The sequence below is a fragment of the Cyprinus carpio genome, chromosome B7, assembly GCF_018340385.1.
Source record: "Cyprinus carpio isolate SPL01 chromosome B7, ASM1834038v1, whole genome shotgun sequence".
NCBI lineage: Eukaryota > Metazoa > Chordata > Actinopteri > Cypriniformes > Cyprinidae > Cyprinus > Cyprinus carpio.
Genome location: NC_056603.1, coordinates 15870555 through 15897071, shown reverse-complemented (window position 1 = coordinate 15897071; position 26517 = coordinate 15870555). Strand labels below are relative to the sequence as shown.

General features: G+C 41.8%; 1 protein-coding gene across 18 annotated transcripts in view; it reads right to left on the bottom strand.

Moving 5' to 3' along the window:
• sox6 (SRY-box transcription factor 6) overlaps positions 1-26517 on the bottom strand; it is a 150692-nt gene that overhangs the window by 80651 nt on the left and 43524 nt on the right. For 9 of the 18 annotated variants that reach the window (XM_042727523.1, XM_042727518.1, XM_042727530.1 and 6 more), the window contains 2 exons: positions 18710-18956; positions 15842-16052 (listed from right to left, as the gene is read on the bottom strand). In XM_042727523.1, coding sequence (XP_042583457.1) covers positions 15842-16052; positions 18710-18956 — 458 coding nt within the window. Of the gene's footprint in view, positions 1-15841; positions 16053-18709; positions 18957-24526; positions 25932-26517 lie in introns of those variants that run through there. The other 9 variants (XM_042727526.1, XM_042727531.1, XM_042727532.1 and 6 more) reach the window with 7 other exon arrangements.

Here is a 26517-nt window from a genome sequence, read left to right as displayed (position 1 = left end):
TCACACCGCTACTGTAATCCCCACCACAGGAAGCTGCTCTTCCCCCAATCAATCCTTACACTTGAGAGACGAGAGAGAGAGAGTGAAACTCTCTCCTGAAACACTCCACTCAACACAAAAAACATCACAACAGCCCTCATCAAACAACCCCACTATCCCCCCTGTGCAGTCTATTGTCAATTGTCCACAAAGTACTGCATCCTTAACCTGACTTTCAATGACGTGTAGCTACAGTACATTGTGCTTCTTCCTCTCAACAAATCCCAAAAATCATCACTCTTATGCTCTCAGAGGAAGAAGGAGATATATCTCCACCTTCGGTCCAGCACACGAGCGGCCCGCTCCTCAGGGAAAACTGGGAATTACCAAATCGATGATCAACTGACAATGACGATATAAATTTCCCAGGCTTTCTTCTGAACGCACCCTCTAATGATGGAGAAAGCAGAGGAACCACTCCCAGTCCGAATGGAAAGAGAGAGAGAAAGAAAGAGGAAGAAGGCCCAAGCGAGGAAGAGGTATTATGGTTCCACTTGAAGCCATCCAGGTTGAAGGGCGCTCTCACTGCAAGTGTCACAGTTAGGTTAATAATTATCTTCTAAGCACTCTCATTTCTAATAATGTTATGAGAGAAAAGGCTTGAGCAAAAAAAGAAGTAGTCAAGCAGTCAAGGTCAAGAGAATATTGAGAGTTTTGTGCAATTTAGAGGGGAAAACAAGTTATTCTAAGCATTCTCCTTGGCTCCTGCTGGAAAAACACTGTCCCCCCTCTAAAATCACATCTCAAGGCTTCTCTTGCACTGGATTTGTTTCTTACAATAGAGATGCTGCAGTCAAAAGAAAACCAAAAACGCACTCTTTCTCTTCCTATTTCTCTCCACAAGCTATGCACACACACACACATGCGAACGCAAGCGTGCACAGAACACTGAGGGAAAATCTTCTGAATGTCTTAATCACAGAGCCACTAAAACAAGACTCCATCATCACACAAAATAAGAGTATAATAATTACAAGAGGCAGACAGGAAAGTGAAACGGCATAAGAAAACATGTTTTGTCGTTCCCGTCGTTAGTTCCAGAGACAACAGCTGTTAGCTGGGGCGGCGGCGGCGAATGCTCCTGAAGTCTCCATAATCACGCCGTTATTGAAGTGAGGACAAAAAGGGCACTAATTGCAAGGGAGCAATCTAAACGTAATAGGTTACACACCCAGGCGACGGCGCACAATGCTAACAGCTAAAAAGAAGAGTCGGGTTGAAAAAAAAAACCCCACAAAAATCACGACAGAGAGAAAACACGCACGCACACCCTCACAACACTGTATAACAGTAGCGTTTCCCTCATTTTCTGCCAATTACCTTCTTTCCCTGTCAACAGTTTTAATAACCTCGATCATTTCCACAAGCCCCTTTTTTCTTTTTTGCATGTTTTTTTGCTTCGGTTAAATAATTTCGGTTCTTTAATATGCAAATGCACCCATTGGCATGCATGGGTGAAGAGGCTTCAGCTCCTTGAGATGTGTCAGTATATTGTCGAGCACCTGCACCTCGGGGAAGGCTTGATTTAATTGACACCTAATACTATTCATTATTCCACTTAGTGAGCATCTCTGCTAGTCACCTGTAGGCTGCTCGAACACCGCGCTGCCATTTCCTCCTGTCGACAGCTGCTGTAAATAGACTGACTAACCTTAGAATGTCTTTTATTTCCTTTTAGTATTATTAGTTATTTATAGCTTCTACTACTAATAATAACATTAAAAAAAACAACAACAGACATAATAATGATAATATTCATAATAAATATTGCAATTTTAAAATGTTATAATTGGATAATATTATATCCTATTTTCCTCCACTATCCTTCAAAAACATTTTTGGTGTTTTGGAGGCTGGATTGCAATTACAAAGAAACTGACTGTGCTATAAAAAGACATATGTTAGAAATAGCACATGGTTGAAGTGTCATTTTCTTTATTTGGCAGACCTGAGGTGCTAATCTCAGTGCTGACCCCATCGTCCCGGCAATCGCACGATTCCTGACCTATCTAAACAGGACACGTGTCTATCAAGCACATATGAATTAACCACTCCCAAGAGGCTTCACCTCTTGAGCAGGGCAGCACACGACCTCTTCTTCAATCCATTTTACTGCAGGGCTCGGCACTAATCAGGGTTGAATTATTAAAGTGAGCAGCCATCGATGATCAATTCACGCTGGCCAGGCCTTCCACGACAGGGTACTTCTTCAGCACTAATGACACAAGAGAAATTCCACCGGACAATGAAAGACGTACAGGGAAATAAATCATGCTGATTAGTAACGTGAATGGGAGAGATAAAGTTGAAATATGTGAAATAGAAGAAATAAAGAGTTCAAGTTCAATCAAAGCTGTGGATAAAAAAGTATTTTCGTGGCATGTTTGCGCTGGGAAGACACTCTGCCAGGAACCCTCACCCTCAGAAGGAGAAGGATTCTGGGCACCAAATACAAGAAGAAAACTGAATAATAAATGTTGGTGAAGACAGCAAGACACTAGCAGAGGGTCAGCATCTTCTGAAGGCAAGCCGTCCAAATGAAGACTTGGGCAGGCGATTAAAACACACCCCTGGAGCCTCCATTCCCCAACACGAGGAGGCGAACCAGACAAAATTAAAGCAAAGTTGAAAGAGAGATTTCTAGAGAGAGAAGTACAACTCAAGGATCCTACAGATTGAGAAGAGGAGGGAGATATTAGGAGGGAGGAAAGGGAGGGGGCCCAAGATGTGGTTGGGGGAAGGGGGGGATCCAATCAGAACTTAGTGCAGAGAGATCAGGAGCCAAGATAAGCCCATACTCCGAGCCCCCAAAACTGCAATCTCCTCTTAAGCTGGAGAGTGGCAGCTGGCAGAACAGCTGGTGAATAGGATTAATGTCAGAAGAATGAAATAAAACTCAACATATGTCCGAGCCTGAGGTGTTGGGACTGCGTGTGATTGTGCCCCGATGGATGCCATGTGTGCAGCTGGAAGGAGCTGCGCCGGAGCTCGGCTGCGCTGCCTTCCCCACAAGGTCACTTTTAAGAAAACTAGGACCATTTAATGCTTGGATAGCAAAATGAACTTTCTCTCCCCTGTCCTCTTTAGCCTCCTCTCAGGCTGAGCGAGCCCTCAGAGGCGGCCCACCCCGACTGCTCCGCTCCTGCCTGCTGCTCATTACGGTTTACTCACAACAAGAAACATCTTCAGCAAACAGACAGGAAAAACTTAAATCAGTCAAAGAACTTCACAAATTTCCTTTTTGAATCAAAATCCATCCCTCCTTATGGAAAACCACCCACACAAATGTAGATAAATATTTCTCTTTATTCATTTGAGAGGGTCTGCTAAAAATAATAATAATAATAACTGTTAGTAACCTCTGCTGTTTTTTATGGGCTGAAAAATGAAAAACATTTTCTCAGGACTGTCTCTCATTTAGGACATACACTTTAGACAAAAAATAAACTCACATATTTAATAACTTAGTATGTCGCCTTTTTGTGTCCCATCTTGTCCCTTGTCTATTGTGTAAATCTTTGTTTTATGTTTATTTTATTTATATTTGTACAAGTGTATTTATTTTCTAATCTGCCAACCCAAATAAATTCCTCATCCATTTCTACAACATTATGATGCTTCTCAAGTGTAGGGATTTTGCGCACCAAACTATAATTAATGTTTCTTTTTTCTTCTTTTTTTTTAAGAAAAAATAAATGAATTAAAAATAAAAATACACAAAGACTGCATCTTATGAAATCATCTTGAAATACTGCTGACAGGCTTGAGCACATGTGAAGGTACAAAATAAGAACAGATATGCAGATTTAATCTTAATTTATAAATTCCATTTCATGTCGGTAATCATTAGAGCCCACATACTGTAATAAATTATAATAATTTCACACAAGAATTAAATTACCGGGTACCTTGCAGAGGAGCCATTTTTATGCTGGCTACCCTGCAATCTAACTGTCAGATATAAACCCTTCTGCTAATCAATGCTTCAAAACATTCACTTTTATTCGTCTACGTTGAATTAATAAAAATGTGTGAATAATGTCGCTTACTGTGATCATTTTGGCTCAGAGTGATTTAGTAAATTAATGGGTGCTAGGGACAAAAAGAAACTGATAGGATCCACATGAATAGATTAAAATTTGCTATGAAGCCAACTGTCTTGAGTCGTCACTTAAACTTTATTTCATCTTAAATGCCGGAGCAACTTGGACGTGCTTGAGGGGTTCTCCCCACAATATACGGCGAGTTAAAACGTGCCGTCAAAAAGATGATGTGCTGGTAAAATTCAAATAGAAGACATTTAAAGCATAAAAAAATTACAGCTCGGTTTATACGCACGCTTTGGGTAAAGTAATTGACAGAGTGTTTCATTTCTTGAAGTCTTAATGTTTAATGTTTAAGAAAAATATTAAATAGCTTTCAAATTGATGATCTTTAGTAAACTAGGTACTGTATGTGCTAAAACGAACTAGTGTTTTACAGCCACGAGTGAACTGTTTTACAGTAATAAACAGTGCTGTATGAGTGCATGAGGGCATTAAAAAGTGCAAGTTAAAAGGAGGCTTCTTCGTTCTTTGTAAAACTCACTTGACTAATTAAGGAAGCATATTTTCTGCCACTGCCACTGACATTCTCCGCTTTTATAAGGCAACAATTAAAAATGTTTATGGTCCCGTGCAGCACACTCTGTTTACCAGCATGTCAGAGTTCAGTGCTCGCGCACACGGGCCCAAAAGGTCACTATTTTTAGCCGCCGACCTCCATTCTCTCGCACACACACACGCTACCGTGTAACTGCACACTCTCACTACTTCACAGACCACCAGTGACTGGCGGGTTCAGACCACACAGCTGCACACGGCAATACAATCCGCCTGTGGAGTACCATTGAACAATACAGACATGATCTATCTACTTCAGGGCTTGTGAGTGAATTTTTAAGTGGATGAAATGTAGTTTCTTTGTCTGTTGATATCCAAGCAAATAAAATGAGAGGTTGTGACGACACAGAGCAGTTACTAGTAATCTTACTTCAAAAGGTTAAGAATTTCAATTTCAAGTCTGTTTGCCTTCTACAGCTATAACACACTCAATGTACCATTGTTTCCTGCATGGTTCTGCAACAATGGCCACCGTATTTTCTTTCAAATCGACCCGTTTCTTTTTCTCGCTGCTGTGGGGTCATATTCACCGCAACATGCTGTGAGAGCACGGAAAACGCTGCCGTTTCACTTGGAGCTAAGCTCATTTCTTCATCACCTCAAAAAGAAAGTGTATGAGAGACGAAGAGACAAAAAATATATATGGGGGAAAATATATGCCATGCAACCCAGACCACTGAGAAGCCATCCTCAGGCAGGGCACTCTGGGAAATTAAAGGAGTGAGAAATGTGTGCCTCTTTACCCAAATCACAAACTGCAGTAGATGGAATTTTACAAAAAAATAAAATAATTTTCCCACCCCGCTAAAACCATTAATTAGAATTAAAACTCATAACTTCAAGCTATCATTGGAACTTCATGACATGTAATGGATGACAGGGACCTAAAACGTATTAACCACTCGACCTACACAGACTTAAAATTATATGGGGGCCACTCCCAATGAGAGATGGCGTTCAGCGAATAATTACAATGATCCGAGCCGCAGCGTTCGCCAAGCAATAAAACATGTTTCTATCTGTTTTTTCTGACATCCCATCTCATCCCATGGCACCTTATTGAACAAAGAGAGAGCAAGAGAGAGAAAGACACAAGGAGACAGATGAGTCGTAAACGTTTTGTCGTGTCCAACATATCAGGTGGATGTGTACTGTTCATCTTTTAATTCATTCAAATTGAAAAAATGGATGTATAAAATGTTGTTCCAACTCTATATGAATTTCTACTTCTACTGATCATATTTTTTGTTCATAAAATGAATGTCAAATGTCCAAAACAACACTGGACCGCACTGATGCTTATGATGTGGACAGGGAAAGCAGATAAAATGAAGTCATACGGGTGAATAAATGAAAGAATTAAATTTTTTTTTAGAAACTATCTCTTTAATCTGTGTGTGTTAGCTGTTGTGTCTGTGAATTTCAGGAAGGGTGGTGGTATTAGCAACCAGATGGAGCTGACGTAGCTGGGTCTTATAAAACAAGTCTTGCTATGTGGCCTGAAATCATTAGCTGGGCACACCGGCCCGTCTGTGGCTACGGTGTGAGTTACATTGACACTATTTTGATCCTAGTCAGATGACACCGGCTCTTTTGTCCAGTTATGTGCAGTCAATGCCTGGGAACTGAGCACGAGGCGGGTGGTGGCGATCTCAAACTCATATAGCTCATATGCACACACACTTTACAGGTTAAGTCCAGCTCATCTCCTTCTGACCGCTTTTAATCTACATAAAGGGTCTTGCGCTTTCCACCAGCAGCATTCAGCTGTGCAGTGACAGATTTGAGGATAATTAATGGGGTGGTCCTCTTTTTTTCAGGCATCAGCATTTTGTTTTTCTCACTGTGCTAATCCAAATACCAAGAGGGGAACATAAAGATGCTTGCTCATTAAAACCACTTCATTCCAGTACTGCTTTACACATATACCACTATTCCAACACCGCTGTTAAACAAGTGCAGGACTCAACGCTGTCCTTGTCAACACTGTTGCTTGGGACAACACTCATCGAGCTTTCATCCTACCCTATTACAGTGGCCCCAAAATGTGTTTTGTACATTTTAGCCACATCCAAACATGTATGAATGTCACTTCATTAAAAAAGAAAATGAAGGTAAATAGCAAGATTTATTTATGTATTCATTTATTATCTTTCTTAGGAAATTGTTATAGTAAATAAAAGTAATAGAACACCATAAAAATTGTGTTCAAAATTTAGACAAAAATTATTTGGACCTTTACTTTGTGATTTATACATTTGGCAACTGCAAAAATTAGATTTTTTTTTTTAAACAACTAAATTTAAACAACTTTTGTTTGCAGATGCCATTTGGATATATATTTATTAACTAATTCAATGACACTCAGAGATTTTAAGTGTGCATGTGTAAAAGTGTCTAGATATTTTTTCAGACCATGGCATATTTAGGGATTATAATAAATAAAAAACCTATATAAATATATCACAATATGCAAAGAATTAGTATTTTGAATGTTGTCTAAATATTAAATACATTTCTTAAAAATGTAATGAAAAATCTTAGAAACAAAATAATCCCTTTAATCCCTTTACATAGTGTGATATATTTACTTAGGGATTATATATTATTTACTAGAATCCCTAACATCAATGCTGTGCTATTATAAATACAAACAATATGCAAATTAAAAAAGCATTTGAATATTTTTTTTTTGTTCATTTTAAATTAAAATCATTGGGGAAAAAAATGAAAATTGAGACAACACACATAACTTTAATTTTTATAATGTGCTGTATTTTTAATAATAAAATAGTTTTTTTTTTATTATTTTTTTTTTTTTTTTTATGAAGTATAAGGTATATGAAGTGCAGTGTAAAAAAAGTTTCATTCACGGCTGAGGAGACGTACCTATGGTGTGAGAGGGGGGACAAATGGAGCTTTGTTTGGGAGCCCTGGCTGTGATTTGTCTCCCTGAAACACCCGTTTCCTCCTATCAGGAGAGCCCCAGCTCAATGACAGAGACCGGCACAATGGAAGCGTTGTGCTTGGTCCCACACAAGAGGGACAGAGTCAACAGCTGAGCTTGAGAGAGAAGATGGCTCCTGGAATGCTCCGCAGCAGTTGCTACTGTTGACTAATGGGAATCTGAGAAGAGGGAAGGTGATATGGACACAGAGAATGGCACAGTGAGGCAGAAGCAGCTGCTTGTTTTGTCATCTGAAAGAGGAGCACTCTATTTGGAGCATGGACAGAGTTTTGGAGGTCCGCACTAGGCAGTCAGGAGGGGAACGATTTGTCCCTCCTGTCACACGCTCCTCTGAGAAGCGTGTTTGTGTTATGGATGTTTGATATGAAGCCTACAGGCTGCGGAGGGTTTTGATAGGGATTGAACAGAGCTGCCAGAGTCTGTTTGTATCAGTCTGTCTTCTTATTTTGGTGCTGAAGGCTTGTCAGTAGCACAGCTTTCTCTCTGAGGGAAAAGACAGGAGGAGTCGGAGCTATCATTTTTGTCAAAGTCCAGAGAGTGGCAGAATGCCCGCAACATTAAAAAAAAAAAAAAAAATCTATTTAACGTCTGCCTCGCAGGGTGACAAGAGAGTTGACTGGCAAGGAGCTGAGAGCAGGGAGACAAGCTTTTGATCATGTGTCCTAACAAGCCATTCCAGCTCATGTCTGCTCAACCCCAGCAGATTTACATTACCTATTCAAACAAAAGTGATGGGCCAGATCTTGCTCTTTACTGAGCTACCAACTCACCCGCATGCTAGCTTACCTGCCAACTCTGGAGATCCACACATCACTCTGAAGTGTAACTAACATATTTTGACGTGTTCGAGAACACTTGGATTAATCAAACCCATACGCTTCATTCAGACAAGGTAGACGGAAGCGTGCAAGAGGTGAGAAAACTTCCATTGACTGATGTTTGGCCTAGTGTACTCTGCCCGAGGGACTGGTGGACTGACATAACAGAGCAATGAAATGTTGTGTTTGAAGCATGCTTCCAGATCAGGTTTGGTCAGAACACTACCCAAGAAATTAAAAAGGTCGACCTCATTGAGTATGCACCAAGCCTAGGTCCAGTGCCACGTATCATTACAACAAAGATGATTATTAATTAGATGGAAAAGAAATCAAAAGTATATGAAAGGGCAGCCGGAGAGCAAAGCTAGCCCCTCTGCTGTTTCAATAAGAACACTTTCAAGAGGGTCATAAAAATGCAACCAAAATGGCATGCGGTAAAACAGCTTTCTGCACTCAATTCTCCCGCTGCCCAAACCCATCAATCTCCCGATCTCGATGGGGAAAATACACATGCAGCCTGGAGATATTGGGCTGGATGTTCAAGAAAAGAGAAAAAGGACAGATTTCAGTTACAAATGTATAAATATAGGGGAGGGGGGTGGGTTCCTAAAAATGCCTTCGCTAACATATTTCAACAGAAGAATGAGTGCCTCAAAAGAGATTTTGAGGACAGATAGCCCCCATAGAGCAGATCAGGAAGGTAACAGACACACACACACAGCTGTTATTCAAATGCACACCGGTGCTCACCTGCTGCAGAAATGGCTAAGGTCCGCAGAGCAGGAGGGCTCTGGAAATATCCCCCTGCCCCAGAGATCAGGCTTTACGTGGGATGGAGGCAATGAAGAATCTGCCCCCCTGCTAAACTCATTAACTCTGACTCAATACACAAAGCTCCAGGTGTATAGAGCTGTTTGCTAACCTCGCCTCTCCTCTGCCCCCTCAGAGGTCTCAGGGTTACCACCCCAGAGAAAGCCCTCATCCATGCCAAATTAGCAACTGTTCCTGTTGTCACCCATGTCACTCCTGCCGGTGTAATTCACTCGTTCTCAGAAAGTGCCTTTTCTACACCTGTTGGCTCTGACATATTTCTAAACGTTTCTAACAACTTTGCCCTTTCACTTTTACATGGAAAAAATAGGCGCAAGGGTGCATGGGGTTGAGCAACTGTGCAGCGACACTGAGACAAGAAACCCAGAAAGAGCCAGTTTCAATGCTTTTATGATGGAATTTTGTTATTTAACTATTCTATGAGGACTATGGAAACATTATATAACAAATTATCCTGGCAAAAAAGCTGATATTTTATAAACAAAATAAAATACATAATTTAAAACCGATAGTTTTCGTGTGTGGTCTGCAGCAGTGCACACTGACTAGACATCACGGAGGAATGACATGCTGGGTGGATGGTCTATTTTTCAGCCACCAAAATGAACCCCTGCCACCAAACTGCCTGAAAAATGTAATGCTGGCATTCAGACGAACAGGGCTCTAAGCGTGGATTAGCAGCTAACAAGCTATTACCAGCAGCCATGACCAATCCTGCCAATACCAGACTGCTGACTAAGTTGGCAGAGCCATTGGCTCACTGGTGCCCAAACTAGAGCAGTAGGCAGCGTGCCTTCTTGACTAGGTACGGATGCTTCTTTATAGATCTTTCCATCTGCTGCAAAGTGGGGGAATGTTGAAGTACAAAGAAAATTTGGGATGCACCAATATTAAAATTCTGTTCACTAAAGATAGGCCAATAATTATTTTTCTGTTATTGCTGATTGCAAATAAAATAATAAAATAAACAAATAAAATAAAAAATAAATAAAATAAAATCTTCATCAACCCCAAATACCTGTTGAGTAAGTCTGTGAGAGAGAATGGGCTATGTCTAAGCTGTTGTTCAATGAACAAATCAGATATTTGGAGCGTTAAACTGCAAACAAATCCATTCTAGGTTGAATAAGAGTGAGTGGGGTTCATCCAAATACAGGTCAAAGAACCACTCCACTAAAACAAGGAGTGTTCATAAAAGTGCCGGAAGATTACCACATAACTGCAACATTGAAAACCACCAACCCAGTGAAGGATTCAAACATTAAATTTCATTACTTAAGTACATTTCATAAAAAGGACTTTAATTACTTATGCATCCCAGACAAGGTCACCTTGAATCATTATAATGGACACTAATTTTTCCTCTTGTCCTGTTTACTTTAATTTCTTTTTGTTTAGATTTTTCCTCTATAATTAAACTATCAAAAAGCACCACAGAGCTCTCTATGAATAATGTTTTACAATACCAGTTACAGAAAAATCCCAAGACCTCCTTGGTAGATGAGGTGGTTTGTGTAGCGCTTTTACAGCGAAGGTGACTATTCAGCTTAATGCAGTCCTCTAGGCAGGATATTTTCATTCATTAGAGCGGTCACAATCACTTAAGGCACTTTAAGGATTGTAAGTGAGAGGAGAGATGGAGATGACAGTCCAGTTTCACTGACTTGTGGTACGGTTCTAATAGGTCTGATTGAATTTGAGAGTGGTTGACTCTTAGGGCCCCAGTGCACATTCAATTAAGCACGTGTAAAGACGGGTATGAAATACAGTGTGCTCCTATGTGAATGCATCCTTTCAAGTATGTCCCAATATATGGCTACTTGACTGAAATCAAAAGACGTGTTTTACGAACAAAGCATTATGCTTCACTGCATTACGTGCTGCTGTCAGTCCTGTGTTTTGCTCCCCACATATTCCATAACCCAGTTTTCCCTCATGTAAAATTATGTTTATTGATCTCAGGTGTTCTTCGTCTTCCCCTCGTCAAGTCCTGTGCATTTAAAGTGTTTCCCGTTTCTAGTTTCTTTGTCCGGTATTGAATGTCTTCTGCGTTTGTGCTACGTGTGTTCCTGCCTGCCTATGTAATTCCCATGGATGTTTATTAAAGTCTGTTTGTGAGAAGTTTACTCCTCGTCTCCTCATTCCTTGCTCCGCGCTCCCTCACATTAGCAAACGTGACAACATACCAGACCAAAACAGAAAATAAGCGGCGCCCCTTCTCCCAGTGTTTGTTTTTCATTTTTGAGAAGTCTTTTGTTTTCCCGTTTGTTTCCCCACCACGGCCATGGAAATTGCATCTTGTTTTTCTGCCCTAGCCCACAGAGATCTCCCCTTCGTGGAGTACGCGTGGGAGTTAAGCAAGATAGCCACTAAAACAGTGCTGGATGACGTTACGCTCTTCTCTCTGTTCTGGATCGGGGCCTATTGCTATCACCCCGTGGACTTCCCAGACACCACAGGACTGAGCAGGAGGGAAGGGATCCTCCGGTGTCTGGAGAGTGTCCAGCTCCACTCCAGTGTTGGCTCCAGCCTCTGAGTCTTCTCCAGTATCGGCTCCATCCCCAGAGTCTGCTCCAGTGCCGGCTCCAGCCCCAGAGCCCGCTCCAGTGCCGGCTCCAGCCCCAGAGCCCGCTCCAGTGTGGGTTCCAGCCCCCGAATCCAGCCCAAAGAGGGCCCTGGTTCCTGAGTTTAGCCCACAGAGGGCTCCTGTTCCTAAGTTTAGCCCACGGAGGGCTTCTGTTCTTGAGTTTAGCTCACAGAGGTCTCCTGTTCCTGAGTTTAGCCCAGAGAGGGCTCCAGTCCCTGAGTTTAGCCCAGTGAAGACTCCAGTCCCCGAATCTAGCACAGAAAGGGCTCCAGTTCCCATGTCCAGCCCAAACAGGGCCCAGTTCCCATGTCCAGCCCAAGCAGGGCTCCAGTCCCAAAGTCAAGCCCAGGGAGGGCCACAGTTCCCCAGTTAGGGGTTCCCTATGGAGGGCCTCTGAAACCAACATTCTACCCAAGGATTTTTTTTTTTTTTTTTTTGGGAGGGGGTAGTAGAGGTCAGTCCGTGGAGGCTGGGCTGAGTGCCAAGTCCAGGCTCCCCGAGCTCCCTGTTCTGCTATGGCCTCCTGAAATGTCTGCTCCGCCATGGCCTCCTGAACTGTCTGCTCCGCCATAGCCTCCTGAACTGTCTGCTCCACCATGGCCTCCTGAACTGTCTGCTCCACCATGGGCTCCTGAACTGTCTGCTTCGCCATGGCCTCCCAGTCAGCCTGCTCCACCATGGCATCCTAGTCTGCCTGTTCCGCCATGGCGCAAGGAACTGCCTGATCTACCATAGGTCCCGAAACAGGTACCTCTCTGGAGGCCTGCCATCCAGTGTAAGCCAGTCCTGGCGGGCCTCCAGAGCGCCCACTCCCTCCTCCCCATTGGAAGTTTCTTGACATGTGGACACGCCTTTGATGAAGGGGGAATAATGTCAGTCCAGTGCTTTGTGTTTTGCTCCCCATGTGTTCCATGACCCAGTTTTCCCTCATGTTTAATTGTTTATTGAGCTCAGGTGTTTCTTGTCTTCCCCTCGTCAAGTCCCGTGTATTTAAAGTGTTTCCCGTTCCTAGTTTCTTTGTCCAGTATTAAATGTCTTCTGCGTTTGTGCTTGTGTGTTCCTGCCTGCCCGAGTAAATCCCAGGGATGTTTATTAAAGTCTGTTCATGTGAAGTTTACTCCTCGCCTCCTCGTTCCTCCCTTCATGCTCCCTCACAGTAGTGAATGTGACAGCTGCCTACACAATAACATTGTCAAAGCTTATGATCCAAAGCGATCACAAAAGCCAAGGTTTGTTGAAAGGATGGAAGGAGAAGGTACATTATTGTTTGGCAATGGCAGTGATTTAAAAGTATGTTCAAACAAAGAACAGAAGCAGCAATAGATTCATCTTCTGTTATTGCAAGTTTGTAAATTTTTTATTTATGCTCTCCCTGTTCCTATCCATGCAGGCTGCATAGATGGTCAAGGAGTGTTGTCCAGAACAGAACAATACCCCCAACCTAAAATGTATGCTAATTGTAAGTTATCTTTGACGATAGTGGTCCTGACAGAACTAGCTATTGATATATATTTCATCATGTTTCATCATTTCTTGTTGTTTCGTTGTGGGGTTAAACTTACCACACTTTCCTACTATGTAGTATAAAAACGTCATTATAACAGATGAGCAATATGTACAAATGTGCAATATTTTAAAACTGTAAGTGAACAATATTTGAATGGCCTGTTATTATCCATCAAATGCAGTACACAATGTCGGATGCACTTCTAATTTGACCTTAAACCAGTTAGCCAAGCAAGCTAATGAAAGGTTACAGTTGTTCCCTTAATAAGAGACCAAGATGAGTGATATTTATAGATCATCCATTCTTTGCTTCTCATAACATAACAACATGCTTTGTCGTTAAGACAACACATGGCTCTTGCAATTGCTTTCTGAGTCACGCAAGGGGTTAATCCTGACATTTGAGGTACTGCGGGCTTGAAGATTCCCCTTACAGCTGCACCAAACTGAGACGCCCTCAAGGACGCAGAACCGGTCCATTCCAGCATCTCGGCACTAACGTATTGAACTTTGCATGCCTCTCGTTTCTCTCTCGAGCTCAGGAACTAATTTCTGTGCAACGGGGGAGATTGTGGCATGAGGCGTGGAGGCATGAGGTCGGCTCTGTCTCCATTATTAAGGGCAGATTAACACAGCTGTACACTAGAAGTGAAGCACCCTCTCCTGCCTGCACTAAACATACGGGCCTTCAGGATTACGAGCTGCACTTGACCATTTAAATTACTGCAGCAACCGGCCATACCAGCTGGGGCTCATTAGAATAGCAACCTAGTACACAGAGGTCTGAGAGCACGTCTTAAAAAATAGATTACTAGAAACAAAAGGAGTAACCTATGAGGGCACAAGCCCTTCACACTATCTCTGGTCACCATTAAGCTAGAGAAGTGAGAAAAAAGGAGGGGAAAAAATCACATCAAAAGATATATATATATATATATATATATATATATATATATATATATATATATATATATATATATATATATATATATATTTTTTTTTTTTTTTTTTTTTTTTTTTCAGTTAAATGTTATACAGCAAGTCACTTTAAGTGGTATTTCAAAAATTGCATTTTGTTTAATACGGCACCTTAATTGACAGACAGGCAAATTATAGGTGGAAATAGTTTTAGAGAAAAAAAATCTTAAATCAGTTCACAGAAATGTAGATTGCTGTTAAATTATTTCATCACACCGCCCAAAAAAATGAAGCTCCTTTATGATAATGGATGGCCTGTCATGATTTTCTATATCAATTATGAATATGAAAATATTCATGACTGACAGCCTCTCACTCAGATTTATTTAATTTGTTTTTTCTTATTCAAAATATTTCTCTAACCCTTGGCGATAATGAAACGACCATAAACAAATACGACTAAATTAATATGAAGACCTTCACAGAACGGGAGAGTGAAAAAAAAACTGAAGAAAAAATACTTTTAACTGAATTATGGCCTAATTTATTCTTCTGATCAAGTGTTCGGGCTAAGAGCTCCCCAGATGCTTAAATGAGACTAGTATCTCCCCAAGGAGCAATACTGTCTAAGTGTGTGCGTGTGTGTATATTTGATTGTATAGGTTTCTGCTTTACACTAATTACGAGGAGAGGAACCGTTTCAGCAACTCTTTCCAGTATTTGCTTTTCGGTCGTTCTCCCAGAGGACTCGCTCCACTGCGGCATGATCTGCATCAAACTATTCATTAAAATTATTTTAAAATAAATAAAACAAAATAAGAAATTTTATCAATTAACTAAATAATCCTTTCAGCCACAGGACTGGATTTTTACTTGCTGTAGAAACTACAACTTAAATGTGCCCAAATGCATAAATCCTTCATATAACAATATTCTTACCCTATACATATGTATTTTATATCATTTTATATCATTCAAATTGAACTGCCAAATCCTTGGATACTTCTGGGCCCTAAACACATGGAAGAAAAAAGCCTTCTTGGAGCTATTTGAGTTGGTCTGTAGATTAATTTTGCGGCATGAATGCTGTCGTCTGTACTGAAGAATAAAAAGGTAATGTTCCTGGCGTCAGGTCGTGGCGTGTGTTTTATGGTCTGAGAGTTTGGTTTGGCATCGTTCAGAGACCACACTTAAGCTGAGGGGTAGTGCCACCCACTCTTTGTCACACTGGACTCGGTTCAGAACAAACTGGAAAACATAGCCACGTCAGTCCTCCCAGGTTAAAAGACTGCATGTGTGCGTGTGTACGGTGGAAGAAAAGAGATGGATTATGTAGAAGGAGAAAGAATACAGAATCATACAGAAGGAGAGAAGGCGAACGAGGAAAACAGAGTGACTGAGGAGATCGATGCACGCCAAAAAATGCTTCTCGCTAAGAGGAAAAGAACATTTGCTCACATACACGTAAATTCCTAAATCTGGACACAAACAAACATGCTGAAATCTTCCATACCGTCTTGCTCTGTCTTTGTCATCTCCTCTAGTTTCTTCTGTTTCAGTGTGTCCACCACATCGGCCAGGCTTCCTTTGCGGCGCTCTGGTGTTCCGAAGGCTGAACTGCTCAGCAGGTCGCCGCGCTCCCTGGCCCCCTCCTCTGGCTTGTGTGGAGAGGTAGAGTTATTCCGGAAGGAGTATAAGGAACATACTTTATTGCTGTCCGATTCCTGCAGTAGAACACAAAGGAGTTTGAGAAGATTGAGTTTTTTTTTACTTTTTACTTTATGTCAAAAGAGACGGTAAACTGTCAAGGTATGAAAAAGAGAGCAATTTAATCACATTTAAAATGTAAAAACTGTTTAAGAATTCGGAAAGTGCTAAAGACGTACCATTTATACAGTATTAGAAAGTGAGTTTAGGATACAAGTTAAATGATTACAGAGCAGATAAATGGTGTTTAACAACTCTTTTCTCTTTACATTTGTCATTGCTGTAATTCCTTTACAAAGGTTACGAGTGCGTGTTTGAGCCGAGCTCGAGCGCAGTGTAATTTGCTGGTTCTCAAGCGGGTGGCTGTTCTTCGCGGAACCCTCCAGGCCATCGTAAATCTGGCCCCTGTCTCAAGCTGCTGTTGTTTTGCGGTCCCACCTGTGTGTGGTTTAGTGGTTAACTGGGCTACTGTCTGCAGCTGATAGTTCAGTTTTCCCCCAGCGACTGCACAGAGAGGGAAAACAGAACGAAAGGGAGAAGCGATCTGTTTGTCTGATCCTGCACAGGGCTCAGTAACTCTACACACTACTGAGTGATTGTAAAAATAAAGTGCAAAAGCACATTAGCGAGTGGAGTGGGAGTCCGGACAGAGAAGAGTTTGGCGTAGGACTGCTCCATCAATGAGGGAAAAACTGGCAGGTGTATGTTTTGGAGAGCAGGGCACAGACGGGCATTAGGGCAGTGTGATTATGTGGCAGCAACACATGGAATGAAATCCCACAAATCAGCTGGCATAGACTGAAGGTTCTGCTAACACAAGCATGAAGTCAAATTTACAGATAGGATTACTGGAATATCGCAATTGTTTTGTACAAGACAACAAAAGTAAAAGAGAGCAAGTAAAAAGTAAAAAAGTAATTTTTAAGTCTGCCAAAGTCAGAGTCATTAATATGTACTTAAACATATGGGATCAAATTCTTCAGCGACCAAATTCGAATTCGAAAGAATTCTATGAATGAGAAACAACTGAGCAATAAAATGTTCTGCTGGCCACACAAATATGGTATTGCTTACAGACAAGGCAACATTAGGATTACCAAGAGACAATTCTCTCTCTTACTTAGACTCTGTACATATATTTTATTTCATGTCTCTACACTTATATTGACATACCAGATCTTATTGCATGACTCGATATACTACGAGTTTGCACATGCTTCACATTACATTTACAGTCGTTTTTATCTAAAGTATAGTGAAGTATTTATCAGGTGAGAGCTGAAGCAAACTCCACTGAAGCAAAAAGCCTCACTCAACAACAGGATGTCCTGCTCCTGTGAAGACAAGCGAGCGTGAATGCATTGCTCACTGCAAATCAAACACAAGCAGCTGCTCTTGAACATCAAATGAGCACAATTAACTTTTCATATGCTTTCCCTCATTATATCAAGAGGAAACCGAGAGATCATCCCGCGCATATCCAACCACAGCGGTGCGGTAACAATTCTTTGAAATGCCTTTCTAATTACACCAATCACAAATGCTCTCTGTAATCTAATTAGGAATCAGCACCACCTGAGCAGTGCTAAAGCCTTTTGCATTTACATGTGAGGATTTGTAATTGTGTTTTTTTTATGTTTTTTATTTGTCTGAAAACCTGTTTAATGGGGGGGGGGATATTCTCCATTTGATCTACATTGAATCTGATTGCTAAGAAATATTTGAGATTTCAAAGAAAAACAGATTCTTTGTCTTATGGGTGCAATAGTGCATCCTGCTGTCCCTCACATACATTTGATGTCACATGTTGTGATGTTCCCACCAATGGAATGCAAACTCCTTGCAAATTAGATAAAGAAAAGGCAAAACGTCTCTCATGACAGCAACATTTTTAGGCTAATTAAAGTGGGGTCTGGCGTCTGGATACTGCCGGGCCAGGGGAGTCCAGACCTCAGGGGCCGGTCGGAGTCACCTAGCTCTGGGCCAGCAGCAGCAGCAGAGGGAGGGTTTATGGAGAGTTCCCTTTTACAAGCAACGAACAATAAGTGGCTGTCAGTCTCCCCTCTGGGCTCTATGCCTTATGGTCTAGAGAGACCACCACGAAGGAGGGGGGCGGCTCCCTCAACTCCCTCGAATTCCCACTACTAGTCCCGCTTTCTCATTGTCCCTTTATTTATAGATTCATAAAATCGCTCTGACGTGAAATGCAATTCAATACGTTGTTCTCCTGCACTTTTACAGTGTGAGGGATCTCCAGGCACTTGTGGGGGACTTAAACTTCAAAGCCGAGTCCTTGGCAAATCGCAAAGTCTTAAGTCTTCATTCAAAAGCGTTCCGGAGAGGCCTGCTCTGTTCTAGCTGTGTCCTTGGGTTGAGGATTCCTCTCTACAGGGGTACAGAGTGTGTGTATGTGTTTGTTTTGAGAGAATAGATGTGGGATATGTCTGGAGGTTTACTCCATGTTGTGTTAATGTTGTCAGATTGTGTCACAAATGGAAAATATCTGTCAAGTTCTAGATGAATCATCTCGTCCAGACAGTTCTCATTCTTTGAATCCTGCCAACTATCTTTAATAATGCAATCTTTCATCTACAGCTCATTAGAAAGTTAAAAACACACATAGCCTGTGTTAGCACAGGTAAATGAGCTATGAAACACTGGCAGTGGGGCTCACCATGCGCTGCTGGGCTGACATCAGGCTGTCCCAGTCGGATTCGGGCGGCACGCTGCTGCTGATTGGCTGAAGCTCCTCCAGGGGAGGTTTGTTAAGGAGCAGATTGTGCAGGGGCAGCTGAGGGGCAACTAGTGACTCCGAGTTCTCCTCTTTCTCCCAGGACATGCGTTCCTGATTCACTCCATCCTCGCCTCCGTCAGGGGTCGAGGCGAACGGAGAGGTGGCTTGCTTGGAAGACATGATTCTGCTGAGAGAAGAGTAGAGAAGACATGTTAGTCACAAAACATTCAAACTTCCAATGCAGCAACTTTATTCCAAATAAACAGTCTTGCAAATGTCAGACAGGAAATGCTGGATCTCAGCTTTCATTTTGTATGAGCGCCCTCACATCACATATATATGAACTTGGCTGATGTTCTGAGCCTCTGTGCCACATCTAACCCCACGATTGGACCGGTATCAGAGCTTTGGAGATCCTATCAATGGCTCTGAGCTCGGTGCGGGAGAAACGACATGCACTGGGGTCCCTCTTAATCCTTTGTTTAATGTAAATGGACGTGCTGAGCTACGGCTGGAGAGCTGCCTGAGGCAGGCCCAATCCCCCCGCCCCGCGCCTGATTACCGCGCTAAGAGGGTTACCATACCATATAACACGCTCTCATTAAAGCGCTAACTCTGCCACCAACCACAAAAAGAGCGGTGACGCTGAGACGCTGACACTTAATGGGATTTTGATCATTACGTTCATATTGAGTCTATAAATGTGCCATTTTCCCTTCGTTTTGTTGTAATTGTGCTTTTCTGCTTTTGCAATTGTACATAAGGATTAATGCGACTAGGCTGCTGTGACAGCTGTGAGGTAACTTTGCAAAGATTTATAGCGAATTTCCAATTCACAAAATAGGGTTGGTAAATTCATTTGTTTCAAACAAAAGTCATCATGTCATATACCGTAAAACTCAGCGAAGTTTCTTTTATCCACACCCACAAACTTGACTTTTCAGTGCAAAAATATGTCTCCAGGACTATATTGAAAATAAAATAAAATAAAACATTTTATTTATAAAGATTTTTTTTTTATTATTATGAAAATACTCTACAACTACTGCTAAGGAAAAACTTAACCTGCTAATTGAATTAAGCGCTTGATTTAAATACTTAACCAAAAGGCTGCAACTGATATGGTGAGTTGAGAATTGGCCAAGGCAAAACTTTCCTACCGGCCTTTAAATTGCCTGCTCTGAGACAGTAATTTACACTAGACAGCCAGCACTCATAACATCATGAACAATGACATACACATGACCGTCTGCTGACCACAGGGTTGCAGACTCATTGTTTTGAGCCTGGAACATCCAGGATCTATGAGAGGCTTGGCAGAGATAGCCAAAACGCTGCCGCTAGCCACATTAGCCTGGACAAAGGGCATGGGCATTCTAGGTCATGGGCTGCAGGTGAGCTAATGTCCTTCCACTGCCCACTGAGACTGAGGGGAGATGAGAGAGGCAGGCTGGGTAATGAAGGCAGCTCAAGGTGCCTCCAGAACTCCATATCCCAGCCCTGCCAAGTATTTCAGCATGTGGCTCATCGTGGGACGAAAACAAATTTGACACCGGGAGAGATTATTTTAACACCAAACTGCGAGTTAATCTGTTCAGGTGCGTGCAGCGGCTGTGAACTTCGGCGCATGAGGGATGTGTGGGTTGCAACGGGCTGTCAGGCCCAATTGCTCTCAGGCCCTTTAAAGTATGACTACTTCACTTGAAGACGTGCCATCAATTTGCACACATGGCTGAGCACTTAAACCTCACACTTTCGAAATGAATTGTTTAATAAAGTACTGTAAGTGAGCTTTAAAAAAATACAACAACTCAAGCTGCTATTGTCTCGTGCTAGCTTCTGTATTAATAATTTTGATATGCTTACCAAAAAAATAAAGTAATACAAATAACACAAAAACATCCGCAAAGTCCTAGATGAGCTCTGTGGCAGCTAACAGAAGTAAACAATGGAAGTCAATGGAAGTTAATCAAGCAGGATATCGCAGCTGTGCAAACAAGCTAAGTCTGTTAGTTACCACAGAGGAAGGCAACGGAGACCCAGACCGCTCTGCGCCCCTATTTTCTTTAGCGAGACCGAGGCCTCAATTTTAATCAGCCAATAAATTGTTTCCTGTAATTATATCAAACAGAAAGTGATCTGTAAAATTGTAGAGCGTTAATTGAAAATCAAATTTAAGAGCAAAGTTCGGAGCATGCGGAAGGGGCGTGCGGCGGCTAGGCGAGGAGAAAGCGTGCTTATGAGAGGCCGAGTGATTCCGCTTCTATTTTTTATTCATGGATCCAAAGAGCTGGTGCTTCCAGCACAACAACCCCCACCTTCATCTTCAATGGACTGCGAGTGAAACAAAGCACTTCTTTTGTATTACACAGTAAATCAAGTGGTATTATTTTACCTCTAAAATATTCAGTCTCTCAGGCCTGTCCCTCCAGTCTCCAGCCATCAGTCAAACTGCTGAGGCATGATAGCGAGAAAGAGAGGGGCTGACTCTATCCTTCTGTAACATGTGTCCACAGCAATTTTACTCGAAAATGCAACAGATCTGAGCCAGGGCCCCGTAACAGTATTTGTCAGTTGGAGTTAATAATTCATTAGGAGAGCTGGGAGGGCGGCTCAGCCCATGAGTGCCGGGTTCATGAGTTTTGCCCCTCAATCCCTCCCAACCATAACACCCCCCGCCCTACTCACATCCACCCGGCTAATCTGCACCCACGGCTGAGAACGGAACAATGCGGCTGCCGTTTAGCTGGAATAAAGGCCTGATTCCTGGATGGATTTTTCCTTTAAGCGCACTTCAAAATCATTTAATTCCACCCTACGAGCTATAAAACAAAAGCCTGCTTCGGTTCTATAGTATGTGGCGTTTGACGGAGGAGGGGAAATAGCCTTGACACCATCGTATTTCATCAAATTAAACGCTGCTTTACACTCACGGAACAGTCCAGCGAGCCACCGCAGCACTTCCTTTTATTCTTATTAATAATTCAATCTGTTTCTCCAGTAAATAAGTCCGATCCGTTGGCCTTTGTGCATATTAAGCAGAGAATATATCAGCGAAGCCAGAGCGGCCTCATATGAATTCCTGTCAGCCCTCTCCCGCTCAGGCCTGATTACACAATAACAATGGAAGGCTAACAAACCAAACCAATCAATAAGTGTAGGGCAGCGCAGCCTGTCTTTTGGCAGTCCGAGGGAGAGAGAAAGGCCCCATATATAGCTGACAATATTGCGATACGTTTATGAGGATTAGGAGTTAAGTTCTCAGCATGAGTTCTCATGTAGCCTGGAATGCTTCGACTCATGAATTGTTGCCACTGCTAACGTTTCATCACGCACTGACCTCTGTTTAATTGGTCAGTGGCATTAGAAGACACCCCGAGCTAGTGTTCCTCAGGGGGTCTCATGACTGGGGGCCATGTGTCTTGGGATATCTGCTTTCGTCCCGCTCAATCGGTAGAGGCCCCCCACTCCTCTGTCTCTGCCGTGTCTTTCTGTTGCCCTTTTATAGACAATGGCAATAAGTAACTCCTGAGCTACGGTGTCACTGTTGCTCCCTTCCCCTCGGTCACCCCACACCCCCTTAAAACCACAGGCCTTTGCAGACCCCCTAAATCACCAGCCACTCCTGAAAGGAAATATTAGAAGGCCACCACCCAGACCTATATGAAGAGAAATAATCAAATAAAAGAGGGTAAAACAAGAGGGCCATTGTTGAAGGAGCTAACGATGGGTGAGCAGAAAAATGGCAAAAGCTGTTTTATGACAGGGCTTCAAGTTTCCACGGGTAACGGCACACACACAGACACACAGGCACGCACACGCTCACACGACCGAGTACACATGTGTGTGTTCGTGCTTGAGCATACGCACATGCTTTCAAAATACAGGCTAATAAGAAACATAAAGGTAGGACAGAGAAAGTTGTAGCAATGTACAATTTTGCTATTAAAAAGTTTTCAAACAAGAGTTTAAAAGGCTGATCATAAATCTGAAACCAAACACTCCAATGCAGTTATTCAAAGTGTAACAGGAAGCATTTGAGTCTGGAAGGAAATCCGTAAAAATACAGAAGAAACAAGCAACTGTGTATTGTGTAATATTCCTGTGGCAAGGTTTATAATAATATGCAACATTATACAAACAAATAACACTAACAAAACAAGAAAAAAATAACCCATTCAGAATGGTAAATACACCCTGACAATTTCTGAATACTGATGATTTACGTTCAGCATTTTTTTTTTAACAACAGCAGCTGCTGCAGCCATAAAGGCTGGTGAGCATTCAGTTACGCAACACAGAAGTCACTGATACTTATTTTCAAACAACAGTACAATGTTAAAAATAAAATGAATATAATAATCTCACTCACTGATACTAAACATGACTGTAGAGATTAAACACACACGAACTGCTGTCCAACAGAGAGTAAGAGAACAAGAGTGTGAGACATACAGTGGCATGAGTTCGCATATATGTGTCTTTGTGTAAGCGTCTCACTGACAGCAATTTACACAGGTGACGGCACAGACTCTCAAGGTCTTCACCTCCTATAATCAACCCTCTGTCACCTGTGAAACCTGGGCTGGAAAATTATCATCCCTGCTGTAGCTGTTTAGCACCTTCAAATTATCACCTTCTATTGTACCTGAGCAGTCTACCCATTCATGAACAAACACCTGAGACAGAAGGAAAGAACGTTGTCTCTCAGAACTAGGAGTAGTAATATTAACAGAAAATATATTATTGTTAATCTATTTCGATGTTTTTTAATCTTAATTATTCACTGATTTATAAGTAAATAAATAAATAAATAAAATTATTATTTTGAATAATAACAATAAAAACACAAGTTCATTAAAATTACATAATAAAAAAATAACAATAATTAAATAAAAAGACATTATAAATAATAGGTAAATAAAAATAATAATAATAGTTATTACAAATAAAAAAACAACAACATTTATTATTATTATCATCATCATCATCATTGTTAAATAAATAAATAAATAAGAATTAAAATCTAATTTAATGGACAGGAGTTTAGGACACAGTTCTACTAAAACACTCTAATCCAAACAAGTAAACAAATAAATTAATAGAATTATTATTTGTAATAACAGTTTTTTAAATAACCAATAATAGAAGTTAATACAAATAAAAATATTAACTTAATGAATTAATAAACAAACAATACTATTATTATTATTATTATTCAAAGAAGAGGAAGAAATAATAAAATCTAATTTAATGATTTAATGATTGTAGCACACTTGTAGACAGTGATACTAAGACACCTCTCAACATGTGAAAAAACCTTCACTTTTAAAAGCCATCAAAACACTGTTTAAATCGTAGTCCATAAATGTTAACCTCACAACCCTTCCACACATCACTCACTCCTTCACTGTCTTTCCACTGTTGCTCCGCTCCATATCCAATTCTTAAAATACAATACTCAGTCAATTTACAGTCTATTTTCTAAAAGTGCATTCTAGACATCAAGCATAGCCAGAGTAAGAATTTTGCAAAGAAAATAAAGAGAACTGTGGAAAAAAAAAAATTAGTTCAAACACCCTGCCGCTGTGCTCACTGTGAGTGTGAGATGTGTGTGGGTGTGTGTGTGTGTGTGTGTGTGTGTGTGTGTGTGTGTGTGTGTGTGTGTGTGTGTGTGTGAGTGTGTGTGTGTGTGTGTGTGTGTGTGTGTGTGTGTGTGTGTGTGTGAATGAGTGTGAATCAGGTGTGTACACTCACATACTGTCCCCCTCAGCCTGTTTGGCCGCTCCTGTCCTTCTCTGTTCTTCACACACCACTTCAGAGCCGGATGGCATAACACTTCCTCAAATTCTGATACACACAAACACACACAAAAACACTCGAGCACAGACAGGCCGTTCGTCCCAGCCACGGCACGTCTTGTCAGAACACATCCGACGCCACGCTGAACGAAGTACACTCACACACACAAACAGAGCCACCGGCAGAGCAGCTGTTAAGCTCCTCCGCTCACACACAAACACACACAGAGTGTCTCCCTCGCACGCGTGTCTCTTTCAGTCCTCGTGCGGCCGGAGACAATTCTGAGACACAAGGAAAGCAGCTCGCCGTCTCTCTCCGTCCCTCGCTCGGGGCCTTACGGGGCGGCAGTTCCCAAAGTGCCTGGTGTCAGTGCTGCAGTTAAGCAAACTTTACAGCCAGTGAAGCCATCAAGCAACACAGCCTATTTGCAGAGCAACAGTGGAGCTTTGTGGTTTCCCTCACAGTTGACAGTAAGTTATGAGCCCTTTGTGAGCGCAGGGGAAGGAAAACAGAGATCGGAATTTGGCAGGAAAATATAATACAGAATTCTCCTGTCTGTGGAACCTGGATTCTTTTTTTTTTTTGTACTTTCTGTTTCTTTCTCTCTCACTCTCTCTCTTTTCCTCTCTCCCTTACTCTCTCTGTCCCTCTCGTTTTTTTGTGTGGAAACAATCAAGCATTGTTGGGGGGAAGAAAAGCAACTCTGACAGATGAAATATAGTGGGGGCCCCTTTTTGGAAAAACAGTAAACAAAGCACCATTCAGGGACAGGTCCTCTCTGTCATTTATAAAGATACTTTTCTTCAGAGCGGCCGACTTTATAGCAAAGGAGTCAACAAATCGAGTGTAAAATCTCCCACAGTCCACTGTGACGAGGACAGAAGACAGAGAGACAGAATGAAGTGAGAATGCTAAAGATAGACAGAGGAAGGGGGCTGTATATTGCTCGACTTCACAATAAACATATTAGACAAGATGGAGGGTGACAGACAGGCAAAAAAAGGTTAAAATGGGGGTTGGGGGGTGGGGGGTGGGGGGGTCACAAAAGTGACTAGCCAAAAAAACTTTTTTCAGACTAGCCAAAAACGGGGACAATGGCTAATTATGAGGGAGTAATTTTGCCGCCAGAGGACTGGAGAGAATGAATGGACGCATGAAAGGCTGAGGGCTATTCAAGCCAGTGTCAGCAAGAACTGTATGCCTACAGTCTTGAGCCTGGAGCTCATGAGGTCATCATTGGCAACCGGTGCCCAGAAAAACTTGGGCTGGTACAACTGCCGTTTGGACATCTGGAATGCCGGCGCACAGTGCCCTGCTTTCTCCAGCCACTGTCCCCCTAATTCCTTTCTTTTCCAAAAATAGGAAGCTTTTTTTTTTTTTTTTTTTTTTTTGCGCCGGTCGCTAGTCATCCAAATTGGAAAATTTGCAACGTCTAATGAAAAGAAAAGCAGTTTTGTTCCCTTTCATTCTCATCTCATAAATAGGATTTCTGTGGAGGAAGAAAATCAAAGAAATACCTCGCTGCACTATTCTGGATGCTTTTTGGGGTGGACAAGGGTCCATCCCTAATTCTTCTCAAAGTTTTTTTTTCATTTTGTAACCTAAACTGCCCTTTCTATGCTCCTTTCTGTCCTCCTTACAGTGTTCTCTCTCCTCTCTAGAGTCTACTCTTCTGTCTTATTAAAATAAAAATATGAAATGTATTATTTTTCACTGACATTACACATGTAAAGAAGGACAGGAAGACTGGATCTGGGAGTACTGGGAGTGGATGCCAAAAACGCCACAATTCATGCGACACGTCATCTGGAAAATCAAAACAGGGGCAGTACATTCGCTCCACCCAGATGAGGCCATGTAAAGATGCCTGACGAATCGCAAGGGTCAGCCAGGACACATCTCGAAGATCTACGATTAAGCTTTATTATGTTGGGCCAAGTGACATT